Here is a 15,449-nt window from a genome sequence, read left to right on the forward strand (position 1 = left end):
CGTGGCTTGTAGGATCTCAGTTGCCCAACCAGGGACTGAACCCTGGCCACGGCAGTGAAAGCACCGAGTCCTAACCACTAGACTGCCAGGGAACTACCAAGTACTATTTTAAGTTCTTTACCAGTAGTATCTCAACACACATAAAGTATTATCATAATCTCCATTTTCCAGAGAAGGAAACAGAAACACAGAGACAGATTAACTCGTCCAAATCACACAACCAGTAAATGTGGAGCTGAAATTCAAACTTTGGCCGTCCACCCCAGCCTGGGCTCACGACTGCCACCCTATGTAGACATTCATCTATTTCTTGAGCATCTATTGTACTACATGTTTAAATCTTTGTGAGTCTGTGGTGAGTCACGGGTTAAATATAAATCGTCGTCTCTGCCCCTCAAAGTTTTCAATCCAGTTGAGAGACAAACTTTACATAGGAAACAATTTGAAAGCCCCAGGATGACACTTTATTTCAGCTGAGGAGAAAAAAGTGGATCCTGGGGCTGAATTAGCTGGAGGAAGAATGTGACATGAGCTTGGTAGGTCGTGAAGGCCTTCTGTGGATGGGTGGGAAGGGATGGCAGGAGGGAGCATGGGACATTCATAGCGAAGGGGGCTGAGAAAACCCCCTTCCTGATGGATGGGCACATGTGGGCAGTGAGGATTGGATGGAGAGGGCAAGGTCAGATGGTGAGCTGTCCAGGGTGAAGATCTAGGACTCCAAACTAGACAACAGGGAGCCACTGCAAGTTCTCAAGCAGGACATGACCCTGCTGGCAAAGCCGGGGACATAGGCAGCGCGGGCACTAGATGGACAGTAGAACAATCTCATTGCAAAGCCAAAGTGGGTGGATCAAGTAACCCAAGAAACCAGACAGAGTCAAGGCCAGGCCTAGGGTGGAAGCAGGTACTCAGCCTGGGGACTAACAGTTATCATGCACGTACTCTGTGCCAGGCACTGTGTGAAGTGTTTTTCATGCATCAACTCATTTAATCCCCACAACAACCATTTGTAAACGGTAAAAACTGTCAGCTCTAAGGCACTGACATCAGTGTTATTCCTCTAGGGACAGCGGTGCGTTATAAAGCCGCCATCTTGGGGAGGCGGAGAGCTTACTCTGCTGTCTGCCTGATGCATCAGTTCCTTGATGCCTTTATCTGGTCCAGGCGAGTTTGGAGCCACACAGTGTCGAGTTAACTATTTGCATGCAGCCTACTGAGAGCTCACAGGCTGTCTGAAAGGGGTGACTGTCCAGAATCTGGGGTTTCAGGATCCTCTGAGTGGTGTGGTGAAAAGGGCCTCAGACTGAGAAACTTACAGTCTGGTCCAACTACCTCTGGGACCTGGGGCAACTCATTCACTCTCTCTCCCTATCAATGGGAGGGTGGGGCTATATTTCTAAGATCCCTCCAGTTTTTTTACCGGAATGAAGTGAACTTGGGAACATCAGTTAATAAGCAAGACTGTATGAGTCTGGATCCCGATAAGCAGGAAGTGTTACTGCAGAGCAAAAAGACTGGAAAGAGATTTTGGCTAGAATTAAACAGAAATAGACAGAATAACAGAGTCAAGAAAAAAGAAGAAAGGAAGTGAGCAGCATTTAAAGGTTTAAAGCCCAAAGAGCAAGTTTCAAAGGCAAAATAGCAAAAACAGTCTGCCCAATGGATACATGGGCTCCTTGGTAAGAAGGTTGGCAGGCTGGACAACAAAGGGAATTTATTTATGTCCCAGCGGGTCATATCCCAGGACTCTGATAGGTTTAGTCCTCTGCAGGGGGAGGAGGGAGGTAGGGTCAGGACCCTCCACCGGGGGCGGGAAGTGGCAGGCCACCTAGCCTGTGCCACTGTACATCTGCTAGGCTGATCCTGTTCTAGACAAACACGCTTTGGGTTAGGATTTGGCTCCCCTTGTGGTTTGACTACAAGAATAGATGTCCTGCTGCTGATGGTTTTGAGTTAGTGGGAGGCTGTCTCAGTGACCAGATGGCCCTGGCACAGACAAGAGAGAGTCTCTGGGTCCTCAGAGAGGCACAGACCCAGCTGGGTTTCCATTTGATGACATCTTGACCATGGCCAATCCGCCGCTCATTGATGATGCCTATGCGGTACAGACAGGAGGGCAGAGCACAGCACCAGGGACACTTAGCAAGTACAGGGGTTCTAGGCCCCAGGCTGGGGCTTGGGAACCCAATAATGGGACCCTATAATGTGATTAGAAGGAGAGAAACTAATAAATAATACTGGCAAGGGTGAGGCAAGACAAGCCCAAGTTTTCAAAGGGGATTCAGATGTCATTCTGGCACATAAGGTGAGGGTCAGACAGGCAACAGGAGTAACAGCCAGGACAACGTGCCATTCAAAATAGCCGAGAAAGTTCCTTAATAATCCGCATGCTAGTGTTAGGATCATCAAGGATGCTTTAAAAAAAAATACATGGGCTTCCCTGGTGGCGCAGTGGACAAGAATCTGCCTGCCAATGCAGGGGACACGGGTTCGATCCCTGGTCCGGGAAGATCCCACATGCCGCAGAGCAACTAAGCCCATGTAGGCGCTACTGAGCCTGTACTCTAGAGCCCGAGCTCCGCTACTGCAATGAGAAGCCCGCGCACTGCAACGAAGAGTAGCCTCCGCTCGCCGCAACTAGAGAAAGCCCGCGTGCAGCAATGAAGACCCAACACAGCCAAAAAAAAAAAAAAAATACAGATGGGGGAAGAGGCAGACCTAGAGATATTGATTTCATTAGTCTGGGGTGGAGGGTGCAGGCAGTAGAGAGGAGGGGTATGGACATGTATTTCTAAAATAATTCCCCAAGTAGTTTTACTGTAATTTGCTTCCAAAGGTTGAAAACCATTGGCCTAGACAGTGGTTCTCAGTCTATTTTTGGAGGAGTGGGAGGCAGAAAAGGCATCTAGGAAGCATTTCCCCATTGTCCCTGCTGCCCCCTCTGTCACCATCTTAGTGAAGGGGCTGTGCCTGTAGTTTGATTCTGATATTCCCACCGGGCCACGGAGAGCCACTGGTGGGGTGGAGCTCAACAGCCTGCATTAACATTCTTATTATGTAATATTAGATTCACACCAAAGAATAAGCATAACTTATGAGTAAGCTAAGTAGGATAATGATAAAAGACCCCCGTGACCCAAGTGAAATCCTAGACCTTTATTAACACAGTTGGTGTCACTGGCTCTCCTCCCTCCCCTCCTGCCCCTGCCTTCCCACAGGAGATAACCCCCTTCCTCCATGGGGGCATTTTTAACAAGCAGGGCGTCCTGGCATCTCTGGAGACCAGGTTCTGGGCCTCTGGGAGGGAGGGGCCTGCAGGTTGGAGGCGGGGAGGAGGCGGGGAGGAGGATGGAGTGCCCGGGCTGTGAGCAAGGGGGGCAGAGGCAGGGGAGCCAGGCAGAGCGTGCCCCAGCCTCTAACAGAAGCAGAGGCGGGCAAAGCGTGCGTTAAAGAAGCGCTAGAGAAACCCCTTCAGACCCAGTACAATGGAGACCCAGATGCTCTCAGAAAAGCCAGGCTTTCAACGGTTTTGTTTTCCCAGCCCTGGCTGCTGCTGCCCAATTGACAGGCAGGCCATAGCTCAGGGGGTGCAGAGTTCAAGGCCCTTTGGATCTGTCAGACGGGAACAAAAAGGCGCAACTTGATCTCTCTTTCTCTATAGGCTAATCACAAGGGTGAGCTTTTCCTTGGGGTTATTATTCTATTATAAACCCAGATGCTTAAAGCAGATCAACCGTTACCTTTCTTAGAAGGTGCAAAGTAGGTCAGTGGCAGTCTATCAGGGTGCACAGCCTGGGCCTGAGTGCCACAGGCTGTGTGAATAATTAAATCCACGCATCCCTGACATCAGCAGTGCAACAGGAGAGCATTTTCTCTCCCCAGGAGATTGTCAGGAATTAGAGATAAGAGGAAGCCAAAATATCCAGGTAGGAGCACCAACAGGGAGGAGCAATCCAGGAGTGGGGGGGAGGGGGACGGGGCAGGAAGCCAGTTCTTGGGAGGCTGGGATGTCTGAGGCAGGACTCTGGGCAGGGTCTCCCAGAGGGGTCTGGGGAGGACTGCGTCAGGGGCTGTGTTATGAAACAGACGCTCAGTATGAGCTGCGGCACAAGGACAAGGTCCGATCTTACTTAGGGGGTGGATATAACAAAAGGTCAGTTTACGTGACGCGAGCAGCCAGAGTGGCTTAGCGTTTATGGGCCTTAAATTTCCTATAACTTGGGGCTGGCATGGATTGGGGGTGTCTGATCCTGCAGGAACTGGGAGAGGTGGGACCCTTAATCACACAGGGGCTTTTCTGTGTTTTTGCAGAGACAGCTGCTTCCATGGATGAGAAGCCTGGAAAAGATCAAAAGTTACCCACCACCTTGCACAAAGATGCACGTGCAAAGGTCTTCATTCGCTGTAAAGAGCTGAAGGCTCTCAGGGGAAAACTCGTCACTCCTGGCTAATGAGGCCCCGGCAGATGACAATGTGGAAAATAAAACAAAGAAAGGCCAGCCTCCTCTCCCAGAGGCTGGTAGGCATGTTGGTGGTAAATACCGGGTCCTCTCTTACTCTCTTGCTGGGAGTATAAACTGTTACAACCAAACTGGAAAACAATGTGGCAGTCTCTCCTAGAGCTAAACATGTGTGTCTTCTATGACCCAGCAATCCCACTCCCAGGAATATGCCCAGTAGAAATGTGCACACACGTTTACTAAAAGACATGGATGAGAACATTCACAGCAACAGCATTTGTCATAGCCCCGAAGTAGCAACCACCCAAATGCCCGGTGACAGCAGAATGTCTAGGTACTCTGTGGGCTCTTGTACAGTAGAATACTATGAAGCAATGAAGTACAACATGCAACAACATGGCTGAATTTCACAAAAATAATGTTGAGCCAAGGAAGCCAACGCAAGGGTACAGGCTGCCTGATTTCATTTACATAAAGCAAACAGTCAAAACCTATGGTGAATATGCTGAAAACCACCCACTTCTGCACTTTAAATAGGCAAATTGTATGGAGTGTGAGTTATATCTCCACTAAGCTGTTATTTTTTTAAAACTGTGGTATTAGAAGTCAGGATAGTTGTTATCCTTGGTGAGGAGTAGTGACTAGGAGGGGGCCTACTGGGTGCTGGCAATGTTTGGTTTCTCGATTTGGGTGCTGGTTACAAGGGTGTGTTCAGTTGTGATGATTCTGTGTACCTTAGAACCTGTGCGCTTCTCTGTATGTATGCTATACTTCAATAAAAATAACCACAAATGAAGCAGGGCTGGTCTGGCGGGGCTCAAGTGCATGGGGATGGTGAGCTGGATGTGCTCTCTCTCTTCAGAAAGGCCCCGACTGCCACCAGAGTCCCCCCAAGAGGACCCTGCAAGAGTTTATGAGGGTGGGGCTCCCCATTCATTAGTGAAGCCTCACCTGCAGGGCCCTGGAGTAATTCTCAGAGAAGAAAGTAGGGCAGGTCCACCAATCGCTTCTATTCCCAGGGCTTGGCTCAAGTGGGCAGGTGTGGCCTGGGAGGCCAGAGTATTCAGTAGGCCTGGCGGCATCCTTGCCTCAGCAGAGGCTGGGCCATGGCTACTGTGACTCCTCACAGCTCAGCCTTCCGGGGGTCTGATCTGTTGCGTCTGGACTGGGAAGGAGGCATATCCTCAGGGAGACCTTAAGGGACATCTGCCTGAGGTGGGCCAGCCCCTGCCTGCCTGGCAGCCCCTGCCTGCCTGGCAGCCCCAGCCAGGCTCTTCAGTTGCTGCCTAACAGCCGGAGCACTGGAGCCCCCAGGAAGATGGATCCCAGGGGGAGTGCACTGAGCATGGGAGAGGGGCTCCCTGAGAACCCCAAGTAGAACACAGGTGAGATTTTAAGGTACAGGGCCAATGGGGATTTGAGGCAGTGGGCCAAAGTAGGACATAGGACTGCGGCCACTGGTGGACTCCTTTCACCCAGGGAGCATTAGAGGCCAAATCCTTTATAACTCAGACAGTACAGAGGGCTGCTGCCAGGCCCAGGGACTTCTGACCCTCAAGATGCTGATTCAACTCTGCATTTGAAAAAAGTCTTCATAGATGAATCTGATGCACAGCTGGATGTAGAGACCGCATGGATAAGTATCAATCACTTATTCATTCAACAAACAATTGCTGGCCAGCTACTCTCATTCCAGGTCAAGGCCAGGCTCTGGGAAAGCAGAAGAATACAGTCAGGTCTTGCCCTTAAGGAGCCCATAGTCTGGTGTCCAGGGAGAGGCCTGCGTATTACAGATAATTACAACACACAGGGATGACAGCAATGACAGGATTCTGGAGCACAGAGAAAGGGTGAAAGAACCTATTTGTGACTCTTTTGGTGAAACATAATTCCTCCTGATTCATTTGTTCCACAGGTCTGAATTTTTGTATTTTGCATTTAGGGACATAAAGTAGCTCAGGCCCAGCTCAGTAATTCTTAAATATTGTCCATGATAATTCACTCTGAAAAGAGGGCCTACCACCAGTATCTTTCAAGCTGTTTTTAAAAAGAACAAGCTAGGAAAGATAATAAAAGATAGTTAACTATGTCTGTTTCATAACTCTAGCATTAAAATCATTTAGAATAGGCATATCTATTTTTCACAATTTTGGGGAAATTAATTTAGCTTATCATACATAAAGCAGTCCCTCAGACCTACCCCCCCAACACGCACACCTCCTGCCCCACACATGTACAATAACAAGCTCCAGCTAATTCTCCTCTTCCTCTAGGTCTGTACTACATGACATAAAAATATAAAAATAAAATCAGTTCCTGGCCTGGGTGCCTCAGTAAGTGATGTGATCAGCAAAATAGGCTTAAATGCCTCCTTTTCCATAATCATAGAAATCTATGACATTTAGCCTGAAATTTCCTATTTTAGTTGCCACAGTGGCCCCTTCAAGAGCACCCTTCTCCTTTGAGCAATACAGCAGGAGCACCCTGTTCATGTGGATCTAGTCCAGGGCAGCCCCAGAAACAGAGGAAACCACCGAGGAAGGCACTTTCCCCAAACAGAAGCATTACCTTGGTCCCGTGGTAGAAATCGTCCACGCATGTGGCGTTCATGAAGGTCTGGTGGAAGTGGGTGCTGGTGTCGATGCCTCCAGGGATCACCAGTTTCCCAGTGGCATCAATCACCTTGGCCCCTCCGGGGATCATGAGCTCACGGCCCACCTGCTGGATGATGCCATTCTCAATGTAGACATCAGCCTCGTGGGTGCAGTCATCATTCACAACCTTGCCTCCCTTGATGAGAATCCGCACACTGGCTGAATTGGCAAGCATGTTCCTGTGAAAGGTGAGAGGGGGCACTGGTCAAGGTCAAAATTCCTTTTCACTGTCACCAAGGTCCCACCCTTTCCTGTGAGAGCCCAAACTCCATGGGCAGAGTAAGTGAGCAGGGATGGGGAGGAAGTTTCTCCACAGCCTGAGGACACTGGTCCTATAGCCAGCTGGGGTCACAAGCCTCCCACTGACCTCACAGCAGGACTCATTGGGAATCATGACACCACAGCAGTAAGGGTGAAGCTGGGGCCCAAAGAAACATCAATTTTCACCTTCTCAAGAAGTTGTGGTGGTTCTAAAGCATTTTCATATCTCTTGTCTCATTTTATTCCTAAATCAACCCAAGAAGTGGCATTTTATAGACGAGAAAACTGAAATTGCTAATAAGGAAGTTATGGCTAGTAAGTAGCCAAGTCAAACCCAGACGTCTTGTATGACCAATGTCCCCACTATACCATATGGTCCTGAAGATATCAGAGGCTCCTGGGACGTGTCTCAGAGAGCCAAATTTTCCAAGCCTCACAGCTGCTTAATTCATGTCATTCTTCAGATGGATTCTGATTCAGTTCACCCTCCTATGTTTGTCTCAAGAAGTCCACGACCACACTGAAGCTCCACAGCTGGCTGCCCATTGATAAGCTCATCTGATATGCTCAAGTCCCACCCCCAAGATTCAGCTTTATTTGGTCCAGATTGCGTCCCCAGAATCAACTTTTCAAAAGCCATAGAACTCTACCATACACTTAAAGAGGAATTAACCCCAATCTCTTCCAGAAAATAGAGAAGGAAACCTTCCCAAGTCAGTTTATGAAGTCAGTACTGCCCTGATACCAAAGATAGAGAAAGACAGTACAGAAAAAAAAACAAACAAACAAACTATAAAGTAATATCCCTCATGAATGTAGATACAAAAATTTCTAACGAAATATCAGCAAACAGAATTCAGCAATATGTAAAAGGATTAAAGAATCCCACTAGGCAAATGGAATTACTTCCAGGGATGCAAAGCTTGCTCAATATTTGAAAATCAATCAGTGTAATCCACCATATTAACAGGCTAAAGAAGAAAAAAATCACATAATCATATAAATTGATGCAGAAAAGGCACTGGACAAAATTCAACACCATCCATGATAAAAAAAACTCTCAGGAAAGTAGGAAAAGAAGTTAACTTCCTCAAGTTGATAAAGAACATCACCAGGGACTTCCCTGGTGGTGCAGTGCTTAAGAATCCGCCTGTCAATGCAGGGGATATGGGTTGGATCTCCATTCCGGGAAGATCCCACATGCCACGTGCTGCAACTACGGAAGCCTGTGCACCTAGAGCCCGTGCTCCCCAACAAGAGAAGCCACTGAAATGTAAAGCCTGTGCACTGTAACGAAGAGTAACCCTTGCTCAGCGCAACTAGAGAAAGCCCACACGCAGCAACGAAGACCCAACACAGCCAAAAATAAATAAATAAAAAAAATTTTAAATTAAAGAACATCACCAAAAAACCTATAGCTAATATCAGAATTTATGAAAGACTGAATACTTTCCCCCTAAACTGGGAATAAGGCAAGGATGTCTACTCTCACCACTGTTATTCAACAAAAGAGTTCTAGCTAGCACTATAACAAAAGAAAATGAAATAAAAGGCATATAGACTGAAAAGGGAAAAATAAAACCATTCTTATTTGCAGGTGACGTGATGGGGGCTATGCAGAAAATCTCAAAGAATCTACAAAAAATCTCCTAGAACAAATGTCAGTTCAGCAAGGTCACAAGGTACAAGATCAACATACAAAAAGCTATTGTTTTTCTATATACTAGCGATGAACAAATGGACACACACAAAAAACTGAAATACTTAGGTAGAAATCTAAGAAAATATACAGGATTTGTATGCTGAAAACTACAAAATGCTGATGAAAGAAACCAAAGAAATAAATAAGTGGAGAGACATACAACGTTCATGGATTGGAAGACCCAGCATAATAAAGATGTCAATTCTCCCCTAATTGATATATACGTTTAATGCAGGTTGATTTGGCGACTATCTTGACCATTCAGTATCTGAACAGAAATGATTTTTACTTAGGCTTAGAAAATATAGGACACAATCTGACCGGGGGAGGGAGACTACACCACTGCAGTGTCTCTGTGGGCTCAATAAAGCCCACCTTTCTACACGGTAAACTTATTCTTCAGGATCCAATCAATTGTTCCCTCTTCTGAGAAGCCTTCCCCAACTCCCTCTGTACCTTCATGAGGCACTGGAGTCTATCTCCACCTCTGGACTAAGTCCTCAAAGTCAAAGGCGTAGCAGCAAACAGCGTTTCTGCCTGGTCCTCATCCCCAGCATCCAGTATAGGAAACTCAAAACTGTTCACAAATGAAGTTTTGGCTGCATCTACTTGTTGCACCCTGACAATCAAATGGTTTAAAGCAACAAGCGGTAGGCCAATTCCATATTTGTTGTCCAGGATATTTGGCAACTCTATGTCCAGGATAATGCTCAACTTTCATCCCTTTTCTAATACAGCACATTACTGTGAACAGAGCAAAGGAAGCGACATACTGTCTCTCATCCCTGTCATTTCATTTTGCCTGCCACTAGGCAAAGTACAGGAAGGCTTTGTCCCAGGATGAAAAGGTGTCACAATCCGTTGAAGGAATAGCTCTTGTAAGGAAATAAGTCAACTATCTGGAGAGCTTAGCCTGCTCTCCTGGACACACTTGGTTAGGCAGTTGTTTTTTTGTCAAGTTGACCAGATTGGAGTGCATGGAATCTCCACACCAAGAAAGTTTACAGTACCTATTCAGCCTCAACTATCAGGTCCTCCTGCTCTCAGGAGAGGGTGGTCTGTTGGGGGCAGTGTTGGGAAACAAGACAGGTGGCTGGGAGTGAACCCTGTTCCCTTACACAGCAACATTGTCCTCCATGAACATCTGGTCCCTGCCAGGTATCATTCTGGCCTTTGGGGAGGAGGGGTCCCTCCCCTAGTATGGAAGGCCCTGGGCAGAGGCAGTGGGGAGGAGTTGGGTAGGCCATAAGGATGGGGGGACAGGTACAGTCACAGCAATAAGCCCATTGTCTGAAGCTGGAATGAAGCTGACATATTTCAGGGGAACTTTTGTCCTAAAATCTGAAAACTGGAATTTTAATTTAATACACAATAATCAGGAAATGAGTTTGGTTCTTAAGTGATGGACAAAACCATTCTGGCCAAAGGAAGTTCAGAAAGCCTCAGAGATGCAGTCTCTCTCTCTCTCTCTCTCTCTCTCGTTACAAAGCCAAGGCCAGGTGTGACCACAAAAGGAGAGATGCAAGTTCTCAGAGGGAAATGATGGTAAGACACACACAATCCTCTGTGCAAATATATAATCCTCACCTTTTAAAGCAGCTTTAAGTAAGAGGAGAAATAGGAATATTTATGCTGGGAAATTGCTGCATAGTCATTATGTCAGTGTGGTAAATGAGGATATTGATTTGCTTATTAATCCAGAACACATGCTCATAGCACACACCTGGAGGGTGGAGACCCTGAAAGGGTGATACGATAATGATTTATGGGGGATTCTTATCTGAGCTTTGATGCTGGAATCAGAAGCCAAGGGTGTTTTCTTCAGTAGAAATAAGAAAACAGCTTTTAGTAAGCTAACACCCCGTGCCTGGAATTTAATTCACATGGCAGCCCCGAGAAGTAGGAACAAGGCAGGAAGTATTAGCCTCGTTTTAAGATGAGGAAGTAGGTAAGTGGATAAGACTCTGAGCTCCCAATTCAGGGGGCCCGGGTTTGATCCCTAGTCAGGGAACTAGATCCCACAGGCATGCGGCAACTAAGAGTTTGCATGCCACAACTAAGGAGCCCAAGTGCTGCAACTAAGGAGCTGGCGAGCCTCAACTAAGGAGACAGCCTGCTGCAACTAAGACCCGGAGCAACCAAATAAATAAATACTAAAAAAAAAAAAAAGTCTACCTTTAAAAAAAAAGAAAAGAACAGGTATCCCATTAAAGGTCACACCACTCCAGCATGGAAGGATGGGCTTCATACCCAGGTCTGTGACTTAAAGGAAAGGTTACCAAAGTTAACTCTGGGTAGAAGAGTTTCAGGTGATTTTTATGTTCTTGATAGTTTTCTATATTTTTCAAATTTTATACAATAAACTTGTATTACCTTTTAGAATCTGAAAAGTTGTGTCAAGAAGGTTTTTTTGGGGCTTCCCTGGTGGCGCAGTGGTTGAGAGTCCGCCTGCCGATGCAGGGGACGTGGGTTCGTGCCCCGGTCCGGGAAGATCCCACATGCCGCGGAGCGGCTGGGCCCGTGAGCCACGGCTTCTGACCCTGTGCGTCCGGAGCCTGTGCTCCGCAACGGGAGAGGCCACAACAGTGAGAGGCCCGCGTACTGCATAAAAGAAGGTTTTTTTTTTTTTGTTGTTGTTGTTCTTTTTAAGCTACAAAGAAGGCAGAAGGAATCCAATGTGACCCTTCATTCAGGTCCAGTGAGCTCAGTCCCTCCCTCTGCCACTCTCCATGCAAGGAGATGAAAAAAGAACCTGCTACCACTAGCCATAACACTGAATCCTTCTCTAGAACCCTTGGGCTGCCACCATGACTCACCCGGTCATTTTCCACTTCCTTGTTGGAAATCCCTGAAGGCTAACCAGGCTCTGAAAAGGCTGGGCTCCCTCAACAATACTGGGGAGTCCTGGAACCTCTCTGGTCTGGAGATCCCACTCACACAGCCTGACCTAGTCCTGGAAATCCAGGCTGGACTGGACTCCCAGGACTACCTTAGAGGGAACTCATTCTCAGAACTTGGAGGGTGCTGTTAATGATCTTAACAATTAGTAAACACCTACTGTATAATGGGCCCCTCCCTAAGCCCATCAGATACATCATCTCATTTGATCTTTACAGTACCCTGAGATAGGTGCCATTATTGTCCCCAGTTTTACCATGAGGAAGCTGATGCTTAGAAAAGTTAAAGGAACTTCCTCAAGGTCACACAGCTAGTTTGTAACAGAGTAGGAATTGAAACCCAGATAGTCGTTTTCAGAGCAGTTATGAACTGAATGTTTGTGTCCTCCCAAAATTCATATGTTGAAGTTCTAACCTCCAGAGTGGCTATATCTGAAGATGGGGCCTCTAAGGAAGTTTTTAAGGTTAAATGAGGTCATAAGGGTGGGGCCCTGATCAGATAGGATTAGTGTGCTCATAAGATAAAACAACAGAGAGCTTTCCCTCTCTCCCCTACCCCCTCTTACCCCTGTGCACCATGCTTATGCGCAGAAGAAAGGCCATGTGAGGACACAGTGAGAAGGTGGCCAGCTACCAGCCAGGAAGAGAGTCCTCACTGGAAACCAACTCTGTAAATAATGGCTTCAGTGTAAATAGTGGCCTGGCTGCTAGGTTTGATTAGGCACAATACTGTCAGCTCCCTCCAACCCTCTGGTAGACTATCACCTTCAGACTGGAGGTTGTTGTCATCATAACTACCGGCAGGACTTCAGTCTTTTGGGTTTACCAAAGCCTTAGAACACTCCAGGCCTGGACTGGTGTGGTTGGATAATATCATATCTCCCTGCCCAAGGTGCTTTTGGAGAATGTCTTTTTAAAATGAACATTTGTGTGCATGAAAATATTCTATAACTTCACTCCTTCTCAGTGTCAAGCACTGGAGACAACTCTGAAGGCACACAGGACCTGCTCTCAAGAAACTCAGTCTAGTGGGCAAAAGGGACACAAATAATTGCATTACTAAGTGGCTAAAGTGTCCAGGGGACACTGGGTGCCTCTCACCAGGTACCAGACACCACAACTGTGAGTGGATGAAGCCAGCAGGTTGGTGATGGGAGGGGTGTCTTGTTACACAAGTATCCTCCCCACATTTCTACATTTCCAGATTGTCTACATCACCAAGATGTCTAATCCCTCCTGGTCCCCCCTTGCTGTTGACTTGTGTGATGGTTGACATTCCTTATGCTTCTCACCTCCCCCAGCAACCTCATTAGCACCTCATTCCTACAGCTTTCCCTGCTAGTCTTTGCTAAAGGAAAGAAAGGAAAGACCCGCTGACATGTTTTCCCACAGTGTGCCTGCTGTCTGTGAATGTACTATGCATGTATGAACATTACAGAGTGAGGGGGTGGGTGAGTGGGGAGATACTTTGGACCTCTTCAGAGAGTCCCCCAAACAGGGAAAGGATTTGAGCACAGTTGTTGAAACACTGCAATGCTTAAGCAGTGCAAACGCCACCGGCTATGACTGCCTTTCCCTCTGCTCTGGTTGGGGCAGCACATTCAAAGAACATTCTTGTCGATGGTCATGGTCAAGAAGCTCAGGATCAGTTTTACTAATTTATGATTCTTCGAGTCACCGATTTTATCCCCAAACATCATAACTGTATAGATAGAGCCAATATCCCGCCCACTGGCTTACTACATGCTATGGATTGAATGTTTAGGCTCCCCCTCCCCCAAATTCATATGTTGAAGCCTTAATCCCAATGTGATAATATTTGGAGATGGGATCTTTGGGAGATATTTTGGTCATGAGGGTCATATAGTGCCCTTATAAGAAGAGACACAGGATCTCTCTCTCTCTCTCTCTCTCTCTGCCATATGAAGACACAGAGAGAAGATGACTGTCTGCAAGCAAGCAAGTTCCCGTCAGGAGCGGAATTGGCTGGCACATTGATCTTGGACTTCCCAGCCTTCAGAGCTGTGAGGAGTGAGCTTCTGTTGTTTAAGCCACCCAGTTTATGGTATTCTTATTAGAGCAGCTCAAGCTAAGATACCACATTAGATAGAAATAAACATTATAATCAAATCATCATCGAGTAACAACTGGGCCTTAAAATAAATACACCTCCTTTAAAGACTTCTGACTGTATCCCCACACTCCCATTTGTTTAACCAAAAACTTTGATCATCCACTTCTTCTGTTTATTCGAACAAAAGGATTCAAACCACATATCTGTCCTCCCAGGAAGAAATGGGGAAAAACTGCCAGATAGTTCAATGCTATTATAAAAAATAAACCAGAGGAATGGAATTCTAGAGCTGCATAGATTCAAGTCCCCTCTGACTTTCCCTCCAGTCCTGGACTTTACCAACAGTGACCTTGAATCAAAGGGAACCAGTCCAGGACTAATGGGGTGGTGTTATGCTACAAATATTAAGGATCTTAAGAATTTTACAATTTATTCAGGGAATGACACCTTCCACAGCAAGATGGTGGATATCTCCAATATGCAAAGATTTATCCAAGTGTACCCAGCTCGTATCCCCCAATTTCCTGGTCCTTATATTCCTAAACCAGTGGTGGGTCAGAGCTAAGGTGATGTGCAGGCTGGGGGAAACAGGGACTTCCGGATGGGGAGGGACAGCGGTGTAAGCTGGGAGCTCAGTCTTTCATGAGAAAGCCTCTTCATGTTTAAAATAGTAGCAATTATTGCTATCTGCCCTCCAACAACTGTCTTGCTGGATGACAGTACATTTCCCGCACCGCCCACCCTCCTGCCCTTTTTCCCGCTGCCGAGCAGCTCCCAGGGCAGGAATGCGCGGGGCCGGGGGTGCGTCCTGCCAAATGGACAGTCAAGGCTACGGGCAGCTCTGCTTCTCATTCACGAATGCACACGCCCCACACTCCTAGAAGGTGCACAGTGTTCGTTCCGCCGACCCCAACACCGTGTTTGGAGCTGCCTGCTTCTGTCATCACCTTCCACACTTCCCCGAGCCTGCAGGGAGGCGTGAGACGAGAGCGGCACAGTCTGTCCGGCACAGCTGCCTCCTGTCGGCAGCTCAGCGGGGCCGACTCCGGGCGGCTTCACGCTGGGCACAGACACACAAGCCAGAAGACTGCAAAGGGACACTTCTCACAGAAAGACCTTAAAACTAACCTGACAGCTATTGGTTTAAGATGTATATTTCCTCTTAACAGGCACTGGTTTAAGACTCATATTTCCTCTTTCAGTAGAATCCACAGGAAAATGTGTGATTTTACACACACTTGGTCACTGTGATAGCCAGGAATAGGCAAGAGCTACACACTGCGCCATGACATGAAGGGTCTGTGGCATTTAAGCCGACCCTAATGGCAACCCGGAGTAGAAGCTGGAGGGGAGGTGAAGCCGCTCAGGTCACAGGGGAAACGCTAAATGAATGGCATGTCT

The 15,449-nt window shown here is 47.1% G+C and overlaps 1 protein-coding gene across 1 annotated transcript in view; it reads right to left on the bottom strand.

The window, feature by feature from the left end:
- Positions 1-15,449, bottom strand: part of DPYSL5 (dihydropyrimidinase like 5) — a 90,329-nt gene that overhangs the window by 42,953 nt on the left and 31,927 nt on the right. Inside the window, exon 2 of the mRNA XM_022574254.2 lies at positions 7,029-7,293. Coding sequence (XP_022429962.1) covers positions 7,029-7,289 — 261 coding nt within the window. The 5' untranslated portion in view covers positions 7,290-7,293. The remainder of the gene's footprint in view (positions 1-7,028; positions 7,294-15,449) is intronic.

The sequence above is a fragment of the Delphinapterus leucas genome, chromosome 13 (assembly GCF_059928025.1).
Source record: "Delphinapterus leucas isolate spDelLeu-1000000601 "Yukka" chromosome 13, BTC_Dleu_Yukka2, whole genome shotgun sequence".
NCBI lineage: Eukaryota > Metazoa > Chordata > Mammalia > Artiodactyla > Monodontidae > Delphinapterus > Delphinapterus leucas.